Below are 21,665 nucleotides of genomic sequence, written 5' to 3'. Positions count from 1 at the left end.
AGAAAATGCTGTTAAGCTTTACTCTTCTATGAATCATTCCTGTAGGCAAGACTGTGAAGAAAGTACAAGTTAATGTGCACCCTGTGGCATGCCTACACACAACTCTCAGGCATTCTAAAAGCCCACCCATCCGTTTAATTTTGCACTGAACTCAGGGATTTATTAAAGATGAGTAAGCATATGTTTTCAATAGAGCTTCTACTAAGGCTGAAAAGATCAGAATTTGATTTACTTCACAATTCTTTTCTTCCCAAAGCCACCATCTGATGATAATGTGCTGATAATACCACGGTTGAATTATTTTTGGTTTTACTGCTGTGAGCCTCATGTATTCCTCATCCTCACTGTTGTTTGCTAAGCCTGTCGTTCACTCATCATGCAGATGGAAACTGAGAATGTTCCCCCTTTCAAAGACCCTCATTTCTAGATATATTAATAAGGACACCATCAAGACACCACCACCTGGATGAGGGAACAGAGGGCACTGTCAGCAAGTTTGCTGATGACATAAATCTGGAGGAGTGGCTGACACCTATAAGGCTGCACTGCCAGTCAGTGAGACCTGGACAGACTGGAGTGTTGGGCAGGGAGAAATCTAATGAAATACAACAAGGGCAAGTGTAGAGTCTTGCATCTGGGAAAGCACAGCCCCATGTATAGGTTGGGGACTGATCTGCTGGAGAGCAGCACAGGATAAAGAGACCTGGGTGTGCTGGTGAACAGAAGGATAACCATGAGCCAGCAGTGTGCTCTTGTGGCCAAGGTGGCCAATGATATCCTGCGTTGTATTGGAAGGGGTGTGTGGTTAGTAGGTTGAGAGGGTTTCTCCTGCCCCTCTACTCCGCCCTGGTGAGGCAGCATCTGGAATATTGTGTCCAATTCTGGGCCCCTCACTTCAAGAACAAAGGGAACTGCTTGAAAGAGTCCAGTGCAGAGCCACCAGGATGATTAAAGGAGTGGAACGTCTCTTATACTAAGAAAGGTGGTAGGAGCTGGGTCTCTTTAGCTTGGAGAAGAGAAGATTGAGGAGTGACCTCATTAATATTTACAAACATGTAAAGCATAAGTGTCAGGAAGATGGAGCCAGGCCCTTCTAACTGATGTCCAATGATAGGACAAGGGACAATGGGTGGACTAGATGATATTTTGAGGTTCCTTCTAACCCTTAACATTCTCCGAGTCTGTGAAGAGCTGGGAAATAAACTAACAAGTGGTGTATCCACGTCCTGAATGATTTATGGAGGAAACAGAAATATTCATCTGTTAATATTCTTCACCATGAGGGTGATGGAACACTGGAACAGGTTGCCCAGGGAGGTGGATGAAGCCCCAGCCCTGGAGATATTCAAGGTGAGGCTCAGCAGGGCTCTGGACAACCTGATCCAGCTGAGGATGTCCCTGATTACCGCAGAGGGGGTTGGACTAGATGACCTTTAGAGGTCACTTCCAACCCAAACCATTCTATGATTCTATGAATGTGCCTTGCTTGTGCATGAAGAAGTAAAAGAAGTAGTAGAGATCTAAAATAAAAACAAATGGTCAGCTTGGGTGCAAACAAACAGGAGTAAACATTTTCCTTGAAGTACAAATGCAATGCAAGTTCACACTGATGCACTGAAAATTAAAGAAATGTTTGCTGGGATTATAGGGCAGATGGATTAACACTACTGCTTTGAGCCCAGAATCTCATAAGCATTATTTAGATAAACCAAAAAGTCATGCATGGTACAGAAAGAAAAAAATCCCATTTAAATTCTAGTGCCAAATGGCAATATAAACCCATGGATTTACTCTGCGGCAGCAAGGTAGAATCTCTAAATGAAAGACAACATTTGCCTGACAAAGACAGAAGATACAAGATAGGATGAGTGACAGCAAAAGGCTTAGAAGCCAAAAGATATAACATACCAAGATTGTAAGTGAAGTAGTTTGCCTGGCTTTTTCACAATTTATTGCTCGTTCTCTTATCTTCCCGTATTTACAGGATCCTCTTGCTCTGCGATGTTGAAGCCAAAATATTTCCTCCCCATCCCATCCTCACACACACTGAGAGAGATGAAAATGCTAATATTTACAAGAAGCACAGAGCTTTCATGTTACTTGCACCATGGTTCAGTAGCTATGTAAGAAGTCTAGCAATAAACAAGAAGCAGTTGTGTGTCTTTGTGTTATTGTTACAGCACAAGGGGTCAGGAATCCTGCATGTGTTCTCTGGCATATAGTCAAATCTACAGAACTATTATGGAAAGCTTGTTTTCACTGGCTGCTTACACAAGTGACTACAGGTGGCAGAGACAAACATGCTTGGATCAGCATTCCTGTACTACACAAAAAGTGACCTGTAAAAGGAGACAAGTAGCACTAAATTAAGAACAAAAAAAAGAGAACAAGAAGACTGCCTTGCACTGAAGTGTAGTTGACTAAAGTGAGCACTATCAGAATGCTCTAAATGTGTTTGCCATTTCAAGAGTCTCAAACGTACTCTTGGATAAGACTGTTGAAATCTTTCACTATTTCCACCTGAGTAGAGATATTTTTACTTGCTTCCATACTGATAGTACACTATATAAAACCCCCTACAAAACAAGAAAACAAAGTAAAGCAACCACCACTTGAAAAACCAACTTGGTTTTCAATCAAAAAAGAAACGATTGTTCCACATTTCAAAAGGCTGTTATTTGCTTAACTAATTTAGCAATGAATCCAGGCATTTATGAAGAAGGAATTCATACAGTTTTAAAAAAAAAAAGGATACTACCAAAGTTCTAAGTCTGAGAATTTGGCTAATTTTATCATCCTCTTTTATCTCCAAAGTCAATATGAACCTCCTTACAGGATTATTTGCAAGAAGTGCTTTAGCCAGGAAGACTAGTAAGAGTAACTCAACAAGAATGTTTGGCTAAAAAGTGACTTTCATTATCAAATTCTAGAGATGACAGAATTACTTTTTTTATAAGTATATATTACAGTCAGTCTCTCTTCCCTCCCCCTCCAAGATCATGGAGATACAGAAAAAGTTTAAGTGGCATCAGAAAACCTGAACTCCATCCTCATCTTTAGAGCTCTGCCCTACAAGCACCCACTTGTGAATTTTGGTGCTAACTGTGCTACCAAAACAAACAGCACAGGTTATAATTTCTTTCAGAACAAATGATCTTACTGTACCCACAATCTTGAGCCTTGTGGAAAGTTTGAATGGTTCTAGGAGAATCATCCCCCAGAACACCAGGTGCTGGACTTCTCATTTTCCACTGCTTGAGAGTCAGCTCCTGCTTCCCCTCCTCTCTTCCCACTCACTCTCCTTTGCACAGTGCTCCTTCAGATCTTGCCTTCTTAGCCCACACCTCTGAGCTGTCAGCAGCTACCCACCTTCCTGCTTGCCTAACACCTTACTCACCCTCACCTAACAATATCTGACACTCATCCTCAGCCTCTAATTTCTAGTCTGTTATTCCATATAAAACCATAACCTTCAGTCTTGTTACCCTCCTCATACTCATTTTGTTTTCTTTCCACTCATTAAAACTCCCACTCATTACAAAACAGACAGTCCTACAACCCAGTTCTCCTTAACCCTTTAACAACCAATTCATTCCCTGTAACTACCTCTTCATGCAACTGCTCTGCTCTCTTGGCTTGTGACCTATCTGAAAAGGCTCCCACTGCTCTTCAGACTCCCTAGTCCTCCAGCCTCTTCTCTCAACTATTGTGTCTCTACTTTACATAATAAAATATGTACCAGTATTTCCATTATGGATCTCCACCATGAGACTCAATATCATTGAATGCACTGAGAAAATAGTCATAGCAAATTTTCACCTGGTTTCCTCTGCTACAATTGTTTTAATCTTCACTTCATCTCAAGAAGGCTGCCTCTTCCAACTCCATAGCACTAGCAGTCACAAATCCACTGCCTGCTCCCCAGCTGTCACCTCAACCTTCCTCTTCTCATACTGAATGGATATTCCTGACTTTTTCAAAGATAAACCAGAAGAGACCTGACAGGACTTAGGTGCCAGATATTCTAAGCAAGTGACCGTTAGCTTCTGTACATCAATCTTTCCCAAACTCAGGAAAAATTTTAGGCCATCTATTTCAGCTTTTCCAGTGGACACTACAGCTTGGTGCAGAAATACTGACTGCATCTTCATTACCAAACCTTGGCCTCATATTCTCTTTTGACCAAAAATGTTGTAAAGCTGCCAGGTGCCTTTATAGAATTCCTAATTTCCTGTAAGAACCCATGCCAGAAGATGGGCAATTATTTCCACAAAGTTCCATCTAAACCAACCAAGAACGTCACATTAAGCTGACTGGGACTGACGATACACCCAGGCTTTATGCACAAAAACCTTACAGGATCTCTAAGCCTCATTCTCCACTGCATCACACACTGGTTAATCATCTACACCAGCCCAAAGAAGGCACACAGTTCTCATGGAAGAACACTTAACCTTGTACAGCCACAATTAATTTCCCATAAGCAAATTTCTTATGCGTCCATATTGGTTGCCTTCTCCACTCTGGATGGAGCTAATTCAGGGTTGCCTCATTTTGCTTGTTCTACAAATATTAGATTCAAGTGTGAAGATGTATGCATGTAGTCTTTGTCAGAGAGGCAAGAAAACAGTGCCTTCCTTACTCTAGGAGCCTGAAATCAAAGCTCTCAAGAGAAAGTAAATGTAATTACTCTGATTTACAGATGAGGAATACAAACAGACAGAGATGAGGACATCCAAACAATCTATGGGCTGAAACAATCAGTGCATACCAACTTCCATAGTCTGTATATGACTTGTTAAACAACTTTCATACTCCATAGTTTCACTAGTTCTAACTTTGAAGGATATAGAGAAAAGAAAAAAGTATAGTAGCAAATTGGATCTGTACACAGAACATCTCCCAGCTCACTCTACAGAAAAGCACCTGCACTCCTTCAGCTGTTTCCAAGCCAACAGGTATAATACAGGAAATACAGATCAAAAAGACTGTGCTGACACCCATCCAAAACAATGCATTCTGCAGCCAGGGCGATGAGCCAGAAAAGGAAAGTAAACAGAGACCTTCAAAGAGCAACATGGGGCTGGATCAAGAAAATGTGTAGGCTGAATGGTAGTGGCTCCACCATGCAGGATTTTTATGGCATGACTCAGCTGGCCATGAATTATAAGTTCCCACATTAAGAGTTTTTTTTCCCCAACCTGAAATAGTTTGTGGTCTAGGGATGAGACAGGGAGCCAAGGATTCATGAATTCTCATTCCCCTTCTAACCTAGGCTACCCCATTGCCCTCAATTCCTGTGACCAAATATTCCACTAATTCACAGAAGCACTGTGAAAGTTCCTGGAACTTCATGGAAATTAAGAAGGACAAGAGGATCGACACATATGAGCTATGACAGCTAATACTTCATTCATTATCAAATGTTAATCTTTAGTGATGTGTAACCCGCAAATTTTTTCCCCATGAATTAACTAAACCCCAAATTAGTAAAAGGAAAATCTCATGGTTATTTACATGCTATACCTCCACTCTCCAAAATACAAGTCATTTGGGAAAGTACACTCTTCCATTCTTGAAAAAGGCTAAAAGGAAACATTAAAACCAGGTACTTTTAAAAGTAAATCACTGCCACTCTGTATTTTAAATAATAATTACAAATTACTATTTAAAACAAAAGTAGTTTTAAGTTACACTTTTGAGGACACTACTTAAAGCTAGCCACACTCCCCACCTGGTACAGGGTTAAATAATGACTCAATATTCTTGAGGAATGGCTGCTGAAGAGGTGGCTCAGCAGTTGCAAGGCATGCAACTGAGCTCATGAGCTTTCAAGGACAATCTCTTAACAATTAAAACCCACAAAAATTAAAAATAAGTCTCTCTTACCTATTAGTATCCTGTTCTTTGCAATGCCATTTTTAATCTCATCATTGATCACGTGTGTAAGTCCCTGGCACATAGAATCAATACTTTCAATGTGTTCTGGAACGTCATTAGAGATCTTGTATCTGTCAAACCACACAGTGGAAAGGGCTCCTCTCATAGGTGTATATGGCCTGGAGTGGTGGAAAGGAAGAAAATTAATGACTACCCAAGCAGAAGAGCTAAAGTCTTCAGCATACACGATTAAAACAAATCAGTGCCTCTCCTGCAAAGGACAGAAGGAACCTCTTTCAGGTCTAACTCCAGTCACACAGCATTTCCCTGCATTCAAAACACGGTCCTTCAAGAACGAAGAGAACATTTGGAAGCAATGTTAAAATGCAAGTTTCAGTCAGTTTAATGTCAAGGTTGATTAGGTCAGCTAAACATTTTAAATCAACTCTGTCAAGAGCTTCTTAATCCTAAACAAAGTCAGGGCTGAAAATCCACCATGGAATAGGACAAACTGAAGTAACTGCTAAACAAGACAGCTTGCTGGAGCTAATTGTATGGGATTCAGTTGTCTTATTTTTATTGAAATTGAGAGAACACAGATATTATGAACCTCTACGTATTCACAAAAACTTCTTCCTTCTGTCAATCTTTCTTTAATAAACACAGCCATCCTCACCTTAATGGAGCAGGTATCTCATAAAAGTGAGTGAAGGAAATGCCATACATTTGGCAGATCGTGAGACGTGATACTCCTCCTCTACCACAACACTGTGTTGTCAGACCAGTATTTTAAGTGCTTTAACATGCTGCCCAAATCTCAGATAATTAAGGAAGCTACAATTCAAAGCAGCCTTTTCTTTGTTTTTAAATAAAGATGATGAATAGAGCTCTGAAATCCCAAGAAAGGTGATGTAATTGCTTTGCAATGGCTCTACAATTTAATACCAAAGGTACTGTTATGAGATCAATGCTTCGTCTCAAAACCAAGTTCCCCTAAAATCCTTAATTGCAATGTTTAATTGGGGGACTCAATATTCATTTTTACTTAAGCTCAGATGAGCTTAGATCAGTTTACAACCATTGCCTACAAACAGACAGCCTTTGATACATTTGGCTGGATGTGAAGCCACTGAAAATGCTAAGACTGACTTCTGTGCTGTTTGGTTTTTTTAGTACTAGGATTAAATAAATCTATGACTTAGCTAAGAAAGTCACTATTTCAATTATTCTTAATGAAGGAACAAATTCTACCTTTATTAATACCAGAGAAGCTTCATAGATGTAAATAGCTAATCCAGAAATACTGCTACTAGTATAAGCATACAAGAAGTAAAGAATGAGAGAACACGGATTTTTCTTCTGCCCATTGCCACGAACATGAAATAAAGCCCATGACTTAAAAGCTAGGAAGCCAAATATGAAGAAAGAGGTAACAAATAGCAACAGATGTGGAAAGACAGATGAAATGGTGTAGTTTTTCTGAGCCACAGATTCAGGAACAAGCACCTAAAAATCTTGTTATTAAAAACAGTATATAAGCATATAATTTAGTACAGTGTATGCCTTAAGTAGCCTCTCATTTGCTTAATTCAAGACAAACCATATACTTAAGGACCAGAATGAGCATGTTAACTATTAGTGTACAGGTTATTACCTATTACAATAAGGTAACTTCTAAATTAAAGGACATTCAATGGAAATATTTTGCACACCCCATCATCTAAAGCTACATTTAAAAACTCAGCTTTATGGGTTTTTTTTTGGTTTTGGTTTTAACTTCTCTTCAGTATTACCACTGTCTCCAGGATTCTTCCCAAATGAATCCATCAACACCTAAGAAACAAGATTAGAAATTTGAAAAAGAGAGTTTCTAAGGAGTCAAAAATATCAACAGTAGAATCAGTGGAGTTTCTGGAAGTCACTTGGGCTATGTGATGTGCAACAGACTAAGCACTTGGGCAAAGAGAATTTAATTCATGGGTTTAGCTTCTCCCTCAAATACATCAATCCTGGTTAAAATGTTTATCAGCCAGAGTACTTAATTTTCTGTATTTGTGTGAGAACAGATATGTAAGGTTTTAGTATTATTACAGCAGACTGACCCAGGAGTTGCATGGAATGAAGATACATATTTGTATTACGTTACAGAAACCTGCGTTTACATTATAGAAATATTAAAACAGGTTTCCCCATAACTGAAAAATGGACTCATACAATTTATAAACAGGACAAACTCCACGATGAGATTATATTACTTGATCAGATGGCAAAACTCAGAACTTTCTTATGCTGCCTTTGCCAATTCTTCAATGAGATAGCCTTTATCTTATGCTCATGCGAAGACTCCCAAGGAAATGGAGAAGATGCTTTAAGCTGTCTCAAAACCATTCTTGCAATCAATCTTGATTTCTCAGAAATGCATTAAAAATAACCTTTACATAAAGCTGAGAAGTAAGATTCTTTAATGCTTCACCCAACTGGCACATCTGTTTTAGTCATTCACCTTGTTCCTTAAATAAATCCCTTTATTAGCTGGCACACTACAGCTCAGACATTACCATGGTAAACAAATATGTTTGGCACGGAACCATCTGCACAGGTCCAAGGATACAGCAAAATTTTTTTCATACAATTAAACCACAAAAGAAAAAAAAAAAATCCTTGTGTTACAGTGACATGAGAGGCTGGCCTGAAATACACAAAGCAAAGAAATATGGAGTGGAGTGAAAACTCCATCCATTACCATTGGCATGGTCAGTTCAGGACAGTGTCAGACCAAACGGTTAGCTTCAAGTGTGGATTTCTTCGTTTTCTCAAGTTGAATCAAAACTTAGTCCCTCTCTCTGGGTATACTCAAATTCTAAATTTGTACCAATTTTTAAGAGACATTTGAAAGAAAATTTCCTACAAATTCAAGTAACTTTTAACGTTTAAAAATAAAGAGAAAAGAAGATACAAGTATGTGATGGATTCAGATTGGACATCACGAGGACGTTCTTCACAATGAAAGTGGTAAAACACTGAAACAGGTTGCCCAGAGGTGTGGTGGAGGCCCCAAGCCTGGAGACATTCAAGGTCAAATGTGATGGAGCCCTGAGCAACTTGATCTAATTGGAGAAGTCCCTGCTCACTGGAGGGGGTTGGGCAAGATGACCTTTTGAGTGTCCCTTCCAACCCAATGCAATCTGTGATTCTGAGATGCGGCTAACATGAAGCATTTAAGAAACCACAGGTACGCTGAGGAAAAGAATCCTTAAAATGCTTCCCAACATCCTCAAATCACTCTAGACCACATTTTCTGATTACTTTAGTCTTACTTGTTAATGGTATGAATTGATCTATAATTGTTTTCTCGTGCATACACTTCTTGCATGAGACTGAATTTCACAAAGATTCTACACACCTAATATTTTAATGTCTTAAAAGGAAACTAAACCCTGCATTATCTCTGTATGTATTTGTATTTAATCTTTTAAATATCTTCAAACAGAAGTAATTTTCCTTGATTTCACTGCAAAGTTTCAAAGTAATAGAGATCATTCACATTTTCACAAACTCTAGATAGTTTAGCTTCTGCTAATTTGACTTATGTCCTAATGAGGAAAACATAATGAAAGCAGTAACACTAGCTTTTTCCACCCTCCTGGAGCATGGATTATACACTCTAGATCTTCTTAATCATGTTCAGTAGCTTGATATTATCTTAAGAGAAGTAAAGAGCAAACAATGCTACACAAGGTTCAAATTCAGATCTGACAACCTGCCAAATTCTGTCTCCACAATGATGCTGTTGGCACACCTGCATAAGACCACAGGTGTTATTGTTATCCAATAAATCTCTGTCCCTCTTGGATGCTTTAAAAGACAAGTGGGCAAGGCTAGCTGCTTTAAATAAGAAACAGAAGAGTAGCCAACCCCACATTGATAGACAGTAAACCTTCTCTCAGATTTTTCCTTCTGATGCAATTGCATCACTGCTCTCACACTTTGTGCCATGATCACCTTTCTAACACAAGTCACATAAGCTCCAGAACAACAGTGCCAGCTTACAGCTTTCTTGAAGTTCCAGTCTGAGCTCCCTCAGATGTCAGAGCTGTGAATTTACAGTGAAGTTAGGCTTTATGATTCAAATAAAGAAAAGGAAAGATCAAAACTGAAATTCTCACTTTCACTTCATTCCCAAACCTACCTCCTCCCAGCCTGGAGTCACACAAGACATTGCAATGTGTTTTGGAAGACTGTGCAACACTTGGGAGAAAAAAAAAAATCTACAGAACATGCTGCTGGACTGCTTAAGCTCTATTTTACTCTGATATAGTGAGACCCCACACAAAAGTACTACATCCAGTTCCAGAGTCCTCAGCACAAGGAAGACATGGACCTGTTGGAGCAGGTCCAGAGGAGGGACACAAAAATGACCAGAGGGCTACAAGATCTGTCCCATGAAGAAATGTTGAAAGAGTTGGGTGAGAAGGCTCCAGGGAGACCTTATTGTAGCCTTTCAATATTTAAAGGGTATCTGTAAGAAAGATGGGGACAGTGTTTTTAGCAGGGCCTGTTGCAACACGACAAGGGGTAATGATTTTAGGCTAAAAGAGTGGAAGATTTTGATTAGATTAGATATAATGAAGACAACTTGAACCATGAGAGTGGTAAAACACAGAACAGGTTGCCCAGAGAACAGGTAGATATCCCATTCCTGTAAACATTAAAGGTCATGTTCAACAGGGCTCTGAGCAAACTGATCTAAGATATTCCTGCTCACTGCAGGGTGGCTGGACTACATGACCTTTAAAGGTCCCTTCCAATCTAAACTATGCTATGATGCTAGAAGCAAGTCTCGACTGTCTTAAAGCTGATGGAAGGTTTTTCCAATGAAAGCCAAATTACTTGAAAGTCCCAAATTCTCTTCTAGCATGATCTCACTTTTGGTATTAGCACATCAAAATACAAAATCTAGTTCATAATTCTTTCTAATTCCCACTGTCTGCTTGAAGCAAAGAGGGAAGGTAGAATATCCACCTATCTAAATCAGAAGTGCAATTCAAAGCTCTAGTCCAAGATATATCTTACATCAAAACTGAGGTTCGACATCTTAACAAGGAAGCTTTGCAGCACTATGACAGAGCAGATGAAGTGTCAGGAATTTGAAAAGTTCGAACTCTAAAGAAAACTTTAAAAAAATTAAAAATATTAAAAACTAAGGAGTCATCTCCATGAAGAACAATTTCAGCTGTTCCTCAGACAAGGCTGTGCCTGTTCACTCAACCACATGCAAATGTGGTTGTTCGGGATGCATATTGCCAGAGAGCTAACTGAGCCAGTATAGAATGGCTGCCTGAAGATGCTGACAGCTTTTTTTTTTTTTTTTTTTTTTTTTTTTTTTTTTTAACTTAGGACAAATCTTATTAATTCAAGATAAAGGAAGCCACAATAGAAACTGGCATAAGACTCAGCAGAATAAATTCTGAGTTTGTTTACATTTCTTTGATAATGTTAGGTTGGATTGTTTTTTTTTTTCCTCCAGGCGTGTAAATTGTAGAGATTTGAACTGATCAGAGGAAACAATAACAAAATTAGAGTTGAGAAAACCATACATGCCCTTTTCAACACTCAGCAACCAGCTTATAGTGGCTGCTGTAGATATTCACTAAAAGAAGTGGCAGGAGACAAACCAGGGTCCCAATTGAGTCAGTTTTCCATTACATGGGTTGAAAGATGACCCAAGATTCAGAGTGGCATCTTTCACACGCTGCTGGCAAGTAACACCGAAGATAGATGTATGACACTAGCTAAGCACAGAAACCCCAAAAAAGACTGTAAAGCAAGGGCACAGAATGACACATAGCTTAGAATCCCACAAATGCTTGCTGGGGAGGCCATACAAAATCCATTGTCTCCATGGTTGAGAGAAGCCAAACAAAAGGAAGGATGCCTTAAGAGAGCAATGTAGTTAAAGGGATTAGAAATCCAAGATTATTACTGTCATGTTCTAGTTTGTTTTCCCCAAGCATGACTAAAGTATCTCTGAGAAATGTCCCTTTCATTCTACATGATATTTAGTATATGATGTAAGCATTACATGTATGTGTATCCATGTTTCCTTCAACTAATGGAAGAGGAGAAAAAAGAGGAAAATATGAAGTTTACTCAACATGCTTCCATCATTATTATGCAGAATGTTACAATCCTACTTACAGAAGCAGATGAAAGAACCACCCCATGATACCAATGAAAACCCTTTCCATTTGTCCCTCAAACTTCCACCTCTAAAAAGAATTCTTTGTGCTAAATTTATGAATGAGGTTAGGGCTTACAAAAGTGAAGGATTAATAACATTTACTTGAGCCAAAAATAGTATGATAGGCACCCTGCATGCTCCCCTATACAGCTCCACCAATCCATTTCAAGTCTGACCTGCAGTACCCCTGCTGCTTTTCCAATCTGAGGCCTCTCACAAGCAGAGACTGCCAATGGAGCTGAATGGTGCCAAACTGTCTGGTGGTTTTGTGATATAGCCAAATGGGGACTACGATGAGATGAAACTCATTTCCACCCATGAGCCGAGGAAAGATGTGAACTTAGGTGAAGGGACGGAATACCAGGCCATATAATGCTGAACAGCTCTTACCAGCCACATACTCAGAGAGACAAGGGAAATGAGAGTAAATTGGGGAAAAAAAACCCCAACGAACTGCATAAAGACTTATTGGCCACAGAAAGGTATGTTGAGTGAATGTCAAAAAGATCTACAAAATAGCACAAGAGGTATTTATAGTTTACTTTCTAACTTGCAAAACAGAAGGACTGTCAGAATGGAATGCTAGACAACGCAAAGAATCTTTGACCTAGATTTTTAAAGGGAATTATAGAAGGTAAGGTATACTTATTAAAACAAGTAAAGCCTAAATGGTTTTAACTTTACCACGTTAGCTCCTGCAATGCCAATTTAAACTATCACTTTCTATTAAAAAAAAAAGAAGGTTAAATTGGGTAGTATTCAGTTCTGATTTAGTAACTCAATAGAAACCGAATGTTTATGTCACAGTTGTAGCAGCTGAAACAGTATTTAAAGCTGTAGCTGTCCTGACCCAAATAATAATAAAAAAAGGAAACCTTTTCCTTTATTAACGTAGACGTGGCTGTAGGGATTGCATCAGCTGCTAGGACTACAATTTGAGCTTTTTTTTTTTCTTAATTAAAGTTCTACATTAGAATTACAAGGGATAGGAAATGGAATTCTGCTGCATTTAACAAGTTTAATCTATGCACAGAAGCACTGATCCTGAAAGAAAGCGATATGAAGTTAAAAGAGCAACCTACTAAAACAAGTTCTCTACTCATTTTTAAGTATATCAGTGGCTTACATCACATACAAACCCTCAAAATCTCTCTAAGCAACATCTAAAAATGTTTTAGTTTACAAGATAATTTGCATTGCACCAGTTACATGCACTTAATTTCCAAACATCAAATTCAGGTGCCACTTCCTCTCACGACATCATATTGAGCATTGGGACTTCAAATCCATGTATTTCTCCCTTTTTTATTTAATTATGCTTTTTAACATAAGCATTTTAATTAGAAATGTTGCAAGGATTTCTTTTTTAATAGCACACTGCATTATCTACATTTTGCTATTCTCACTCAGGAAACAAACCCATAGGACTTTCCAAAGTGATGGGGGATGAGTGTGACAAAATGCTGCCAGCACTTTACCTGGTAATCATTCTCCACAGAGACCCTGCACATTATATATATAAAAAAAAAAAGTTAAAGGAAAGTAAATCTCTTCATAAAAGTGTAGCTTTTTACAGAGACCTACAGAGAATAGTAAAAAACAATTTTATAAGACGCAGTTCAGCAATATTCTATTGTTTCTAGTCATAGAATGGAAGTATCCTCTCTAGTGTTTGCTGAAATTAATGCTGATGAAGCCAGAGAACATGTTTTACAATTCTTCTAGATTATAAGACATGCTACTCTTCCAAAATTTTCAAGCATACTGACTCTTGAATCAAAACATGTCTCATGTTCTGGTAAATGAAAAACGCATATGTTTCAGTGCCTGGGATAAAATCTTAACAAAACATAAATTCAATCCATCCTCTACAAAGAAAACAAAATTTTCAATGTTTTGTTGAAAAACGTGAATTCTGCTGCTTTTTAGCACTCATTTAGTAGAGGTGAAGAATGCCTAACACCAAGTCTATAGATCTATCCGTGGAATTATAGCCATCAAAAACATGAAGAGGTATTCCTGACCTGCAGTTTATCCTGCTAAAGCCTCTGGCATTGCAGTCGTATCATCAAACCTGCTTTTACTGGCATAACTACTTTGATGAAGAGGGTTCAATGTGTATGTGGTAAATTAAGTAGGAAAAGACAGGAGTTTATAGAGTATGAACTACATCCATATTAACAGTATTTTGCCAGAAGAGCATGTTAGCCAAGCAATCCTAGTATGGTCTTGCCCAGCTTCAGGCTTTTCTTTGGTTTCATCATCAGTGTAAAAGCCTGCTGGTAAGCTTTGCACTTTGTTCCTATAACTGACAAGGTAGTGGCAGGTTGCACCACTCAGAGACTCTCACATCAACATAGCTTTCCACCTGCAAATTGCTCTGTCTCTATATGACCAAATACTGGTACAGAACCTTCTTCACCCTATCTGCACACCCACAACCACGTACCTCTAAGTCTCATTATCAAGGATGGTAAATTCTACTGTTGGTGCCAGAAGCATTTGGAATTCTTATAGAATCATAGGTTGGAAAAGACTTTTAAGATCGAGTCCAACCGCAAGCCAGCTACTATGATCCACTAAATTATATCCTGAAAAGCCCTATCTACACATTTTTTTAATACCTCCAGGGATGGTGACTCCACTGCCTCCCTGGGCAACCTGTCCAGTGTCTGACCACTCTTGCAGTAAAGAAATTTTTCCCAATATCTAATCTAAACCTCCCCTCCTCTCACCCTATTAATAGTTACTTGGGAGATCAAAACACGTGTGCACACACACACACACATGCATAAAATCAAACCATATACTGAAGTTCCTAATGCAGATAATTATTTCCATGTCTGCCATCCAAGTCTGGAAGTTCTAGGCTTTGTTTTTCTTTTCCGTGGAAGAATGGAAAGCACCTGCAACAAATGTTTCAAAAAGCATAGTATGTTTTGGACATGAATAGCAAAACAATGTGAAATGGGTCTAGACGTAAAGGCTTCTGTTATTTCAGTTTCAACCGATATCTGTCTTCACAAACCTTCCTTCAGCATTGCTGTAAACAGTGGCAAACACTTTTATAGTTAAGGGAATCTGGTTTATTTCACTATGTCAGGTAATGATGCTTATCAGCAACAGAAGGCTGTACACTGATATTCCCAAGTGTGCTTCATATTGCCAAAGACTATAGGGTAGGTATTTTTTTATACTTTGGAATATACAACTTTCCACAGTTTTGCTAAAAAATATTTCTGAATCAACCCATGCATGAACCCTCTCTGCTCTAGAGAACAAGTGTAACCTCAGCTTAAAAAAAAGAATGGAATTAGCTGTTTACTTGTATCTTTTAATTACAACATCTTTTTTTTACATCTGTTCACCAAATACTGAAATCCAAATACGCAAGATAAAAACAAATTTTCTGTAAATGCCACACATTTGAGTCAGATCTAGTTGGTTAATGGTTTATACATAGTTTACATCATCCAAAGACACCAAAATGGATGAAAAAAAGAATTGGACTCCAGAAGTGCATTAGGACAGAAAAGTGAAGCACTGGCCTAACAGATATGGGCTGAGGTGGTCTGGCTGCATGTAACGTGAAGAAAGATCGTTTCACAGGGCAGCAAAACCTTCTGCACTTCTCCAGTACCTGCTATGTTGACAGAGAAGGAATAGAGGCCATCAGTACTTGAGATGTGCCACTGATAACTCTAGCATCACTTTAGCCTGTCATCAGTGAAGTAATGAACACATTATTTACAGAAAGTCATACTCACTACCTACTAACCCAAACCACACTGCTTCAAAGACTTCCACTCACAGCCTGATTTTTCTGTAACACAGTGAGCACATTCACACTCCAATCTCTCAATTGCTTTTCCTGCCTAAGTAGATCATAAAAGTACATGGTCGAGGAAAGTTTTGGGTTTTTTAACATACTAGTGACTGCCAGACAAAATGTGCTATAATACTTGTTTATACCCTCCAAGAAATCTTTTTTCTGACTTTCAAACCTCTGTACCTCAAAAGTCTGTGTAGAATGTCACAATTTCCTTTTCCTTTCAGCATGCATCCACACTCACATGCAAATTCAGAAAGAAAGGAAGCATTTTTCTAACTTAAGAGGTGCAGACACCTTAAAAATAAACAAGAAAAATTAAACATATCTGAAATATAAGGCCATGTCTTTATGTGGAGGTAGATGTCCAACTTTTAGCCTTCAGGTGTGACCTCATTAGAATCACAGAATTAACCAGGTTGGAAAAGACATTCAAGATCATCTAGTCCAACCTATCACCCAACACCATCTAATCAACTAAACCATGGCACCAAGTGCCTCATCCAGCCTTACTTTAAACACTTCCAGGTGACTCCACCACCTCCCTGGGCAGCCCATTCCAGTGGCCAATCACTCTTTCTGTGATGAATTTCTTCCTAACATTAGCTTTCAAATTCTCAGAGGTAAATACTTTTTTCTGTATTTCCAGTCTACCACTGATCATAGAATCATAGAATGGTTTCAGTTGGAAGGGACTCTAAAGATCACCTAGTTCCAACACCTCTGCCACAGGGAGAGACATCTTGATCCCGTCCAACCTAGCCTTGAACACTTCCAGAGAGGGGACACTCACAGCTTCCCTAGGTAACCTGTTCCAGTATCTCATTACCCTCACTCCAAAGAATTTCTTCCTAATATTCAGTCTAAATCTACCTTCAAGCTTAAATCCATTCCCCCTTGTCCTATCACTACAAGCCCTTATAAAAAGTCCCTCCCCAGCTTTCTTGTAGGCCCCCTTCAGGTACTGGATGGATGTTATAAGCTCTCCCTGGACATTTCTTTTCTCCAGGCTGAACAGCCCCAACTCTTGCAGCCTGTCCCCTGAAGGGAGGGGCTCCAGCCCTCTGATCATCTTTGTGGCCCTCCTGTGGACCTGCCTCCAACAGTTAAATGTCCTTCTTATGCTGGGAGCCCCAGAGCTGGTTACACAGTGCGATTTAATGATGAGATTTTTGCCTGCAGTGAATGTTGAACTCATTTCTCTTTGGAACAGTTGGATCAGAGTTCATAGGAGAAATGTGTATTTTTAAACTCCCAGTCTTTTTTCTGGTGGATGAAGATCTTTCACATCCTACTTGCCAGCAAGACTGACCACCCTCAGAACTGAAACCTAGCATTAAATATAACAGAATATTTTAGTGGCTAATTTATGGAAGTTAATGCAAGTAGAATTGTGATTCTGAACATGGCTCTGTAATGCCATTACAACACACATGGGAGTATTCTCTATTTATATCAAAGAGATGGATTTGAATTAGATGCTGGAACTTGTGTGAAGTCTGAAGCATTTAGAGTCTTAACCACATAAAGTTAGTTTCTGGGCAGTGATGCATTGTTGAGTTCCAGTTATGCCAAAAAGCATATAGATAAGAAAGGAGGAGGAAGTGTTATGCCAGTGTGCACCAATATTCACAAGCATATTTTGCAGTATTGGAATAGAGTTAATTGAATCCCACAGTTAAAGTATATTAAACAATACCTGGCAGGAGCTGTTGGGTAAATTACTTTTATATGTTGGAAAGCCATGTCTTGATTCAAAATTTGTTTTATCCATGTTCTTGCTCCTTGGCCAGTATCACCTATATTACAGAGAGAGTACAAGAAGAATTAATTCGTGCATTTAGAAATAAAACTGTAAAACTTCACCCACAGAGATCTATCTCAGATTGACATAAATTTCTAAATTACAAAGTTAATCCTCCAAAATGCTAAATAATTTGTAGAATAACCTTAATTCCTGTTTCAGTGAAGCCAGACACAAAACTTCCTACAAATAGGCTATTTAAGAGGTCCCACAGCATAAGTTTAATAAATACTTCACTACATCCAATAGCTTAGTGTATCTCCTAATCAGGCACCTCTTACTCAACAACTTACCTTGCTTGCTGGTAACAGTGACAAATAAAATATTGATCACCATCTTAAAAAGTAAGAAAAAATACCTTTACCCTTAGAAAAGACTACAGAATGTTTTTGGTTTTTTTAAATACAAAATGGTCAAACCACAAGAAAAAAAATATCACTACCCTAAGCCAAGCTTACTGCCACATTACATGGGTTTATCTGAACAACATCACACAATTATACCAATTTATTGTTAAAATTATTATAATTCCCCATGGAGATTTGTTCTTGCTCTATCACTCAAACCAAATTCAGTGATCTTAATTTACACATAGAACTAATGCATCTTCAGAATTAAAACAGAAGACATGAATGATCCAAACCCAGGTTTGGGAGTTTTTTGTTTGGTTGGGTTTGTTTTGTTTGTTTGTAATTATTTTTTTCCTTCTGTTGAGCACCATATAAAACCATGAAGTTCTCTGCCCTAAATACTCTCAGTGACAAATAAGGCATAAGGCTGCAAAACAGACAAAAATCTTATTCTATGCTACCTTAAACAGTATAATCGTAGCTGTACCTTCAACAAGCATTTTGCCTATGTGAGCAGCATGGTTCTGAAGTCCAAACACACCTCTGGTTATTACTAGACACTCTTGACGTGGAAGGGTTTCCTCATGGTTGCTGACAATTTATGAACAATGCATCTTAAGGAGCTTGAATAAACATTCATTTTATTTCTTTTCTATACATGCCTTTTTTTTTTTTTTCTTTCTTTCAATTAGAAAGCAAAAGTCCAGGCTTTGCAAATACTTGCACAGGAAAACCCTCAACCTAAGCAACCATGTGAACACCACAGAATTGGGACTTACTCCTTTACAGACTCCTTAATGGTGCAGGACCCATCTTTTTTCACTTATTCACATGTCTTAAGCTTTGCCAAGATCAGCAGAAATATTTACAGTTAATGGAACTAGTTTGCTCACGAAAGGTTCATAGAAAATTCATTAAGAAAAAAATTAACTATGATCTTCTGTGTGTCAAGAGTCCTCATGGTACAAATGCCCTGCAACTGCTATGAGCCTCTGCATGCAGAGGTAATACGTTTTGATTTGGTAAGAATAGAATTTGTAGGGAAGTAAGAAAGAGAGGAGACTGTGACACCAAACAAAACCCAACAACCTTCTGAAAGATTTGTCTTTTTCAGGTTTTCTTAGATTTTTGCATTATATGATATATATATATATGGACACTATTAAAAGAAGTAAACAGTGCACAGACAATTCTGCTTTGAGACTGTTCAAAAACCTGAAACATTTTTTCCCCTTCCCTCAAGCAAAATATGAATTATTTTCCTTTCAAATACAGTTTGAATTTCCAAATTATCTTTCTGTGCAAAGTTTAAACACGTAGACTGGATAGCACGAAAAATTCCTTCACTGAAAGAGCTGTCAAGCATTGGAACAGGCATTCCAGGGAAGTGGCTAAGTCACCATCCCTGGAGGTAATTAAAAGATGTAGTAGATGAGTAACTGTGTTGCTTAGGGACATTTTCTAGTGGTGGACTTGGGGCAGCGCTGGGTTAATGGTTGGACTCTATGATCTTCAAGGTCTCTCCCAACCTAAACAATTCTATGCATGCTACTACAAGTTGTAAACCTAGGTCTAAATAACTATTGTACATTTGTTATGTTCATTTGCCTTCGCTGCTGAGCTACCAAATTTTATTCTCTACCTATATTTAAAGGACAACACTGGGAATTTTCTAATATTTTTCTATACCATTATGCATTTACGTTCTCCACTTATAATTCGTCTGGCACAAACCAAAATGGATTCAAGTCATTTGTGTGCCACTTTCCATCACAAGCATTGCACAGAAGGTTCACAATTCAGGTTTACAGGCCAGCCTACAGCTACAGCACTACAGCTACTTCTGTTTTAAATTCTATTCTGTTGCACTGCTACACAAAATCAAATAAAAATACCCTTACACCTCCCCATTGCAAACATTATGAATGAAATCATACCAAAAATGAAAAATTGTAGAGTACTTTAACCACATGTGGAATCAGCCTCTAACCATAATCTTCCCTTACTCCTCCAACATGAGAGGAAATTATTTCCTCAAACATTAAAGCATTAGGGCTAACCGAAGGGCTGGACACATCTTATGAACTCTTTCATTCAACTCACGGAATTGGAGAAAGGCAAAATCAAAGTAGTTTATAAAAATGAAACTAATTTAATAAGCGTGTGCATCTTTGTTAAATTAAATAGGAGTATCAACTAAAAGCAAAACTGAGCAAAGACATTGGAGCTGAGCACACTGCCACAGGCACATGGACAGCTTAATAGAATTTATTTCCAAGAGCTACGATTACTAGTTTTTAGTGTTGGCTTTTGGTTGTCAGGGTTTTGTTTTTTCTTTTTTAAGAGCTATGGACTTCCTTGATGTTATTTAGCAGATTAGAAATTAGCTTTAAGAAAGCAAACAAACAAACAAAACCACAACAAACACAAACCAACCACAAACAACAAAAAACCTAAACAACCACCACCGAAAAGAGAAAATGCATACTCCCCTCCAGCCCTCAGACTGATCCAGGTAGTCAACTATGTCCTGCAGATGGTGGCCATGAAGATGGTTTGGACAGGGCTGGGACCTTCCGAACAAACAGAGATCAATCTACTCACACTGCCTTCTAAAAGGTCACACCAATGCTCTCAGTCTGATTCTAAATACTCCCAGAGCCACTTTAATGATGAAAACCCTGCTTTCCATGTGGCTACCCTTCGAATGGAAGAAGTTTTACAGTATGTTCTGGAACAGGTTAGTTTTCAGGGCCAAGAGCACCAGGCTGGTCTCCCTGAAACACGCCCCAGGGTCGCACCTCAGGCTCTGGGAAGCCCGAAGGCTGAAGCCACTCACAAAAATTTGCCCACGGATGCTCCTCTTTCCCGGCCGGCGCGGAGCCGTACCGTCCAGGGAAGGTTACAGCCGTAGGGACAGGACACCTTGCGCCCCATCTCCTCGCTTTGCTGGCGCACGGAGCCTGGCGGTTACCGTTGCAGCGAGCCTGTCCCGCTGACCCCCTCACACCGGCACACCGCGGAAATTGAGGGCACCAACCCTGCTCCGGGGAGAGCCCAGCCGAGCAGGATGAGGAGGCGGCGACAGCCACCCCCGCCCGGCGGTCAGAGGGCAGTCCCCTCGGCACCCCTTCCCCAGCGGGAAGCAGCTCCCGCCGACCCCGACCCCCGTGCCCCGACCCCACCGCGGGGTAGCAGGGGAGAGAATGGGGGTAAAAGCAGCCACCTGAGCCGTGCAGAAAGATGAGGGAGGCGGTGTGCCTGCCCGCGGGGGACACCACGCTCCTCTGCAGCGCTGCGGGCGCCGCCATGCTGTACTCCGCTCCGCCCGGCCTCCCTCTGCCGCTAGCGCGGCCACCGCGCCGGCGCAGAGACGCCCCCGAGCCCTCAGCGCCAGGACGGAAGGGTGCTCCAGGCTTCTTCCGACGCTCCGGATTGCAGCCGTCGGGTCGTGGCTGCTGCCTATAGCAGCAGGCCTCCCTGCCCTAGACCGGAAAAGTTGTCACTTCTAACGCTGTTTCTCGTTAGCAGAGTGTGTTTACAGAGCCCAGGTTTAGAAGT

General features: G+C 39.6%; 1 protein-coding gene across 1 annotated transcript in view; it reads right to left on the bottom strand.

Annotated features, from left to right (window-relative positions):
• LYPLAL1 (lysophospholipase like 1) overlaps nt 1-21,415 on the bottom strand; it is a 30,973-nt gene extending 9,558 nt beyond the window's left edge. Inside the window, exons 1-3 of the mRNA XM_054399112.1 lie at nt 21,331-21,415; nt 17,650-17,749; nt 5,890-6,059 (exon numbers count right to left, since the gene is read on the bottom strand). Of these exons, the coding sequence (XP_054255087.1) occupies nt 5,890-6,059; nt 17,650-17,749; nt 21,331-21,415 (355 nt within the window). The remainder of the gene's footprint in view (nt 1-5,889; nt 6,060-17,649; nt 17,750-21,330) is intronic.
• Nucleotides 21,416-21,665: the final 250 nt, after the last annotated feature.

Source organism: Indicator indicator, chromosome 2, assembly GCF_027791375.1.
Source record: "Indicator indicator isolate 239-I01 chromosome 2, UM_Iind_1.1, whole genome shotgun sequence".
Taxonomy (NCBI): Eukaryota; Metazoa; Chordata; class Aves; order Piciformes; family Indicatoridae; genus Indicator; species Indicator indicator.
Note: the sequence above shows the minus strand (reverse complement) of the source record. Positions and strands in the feature narration are given on the sequence as shown.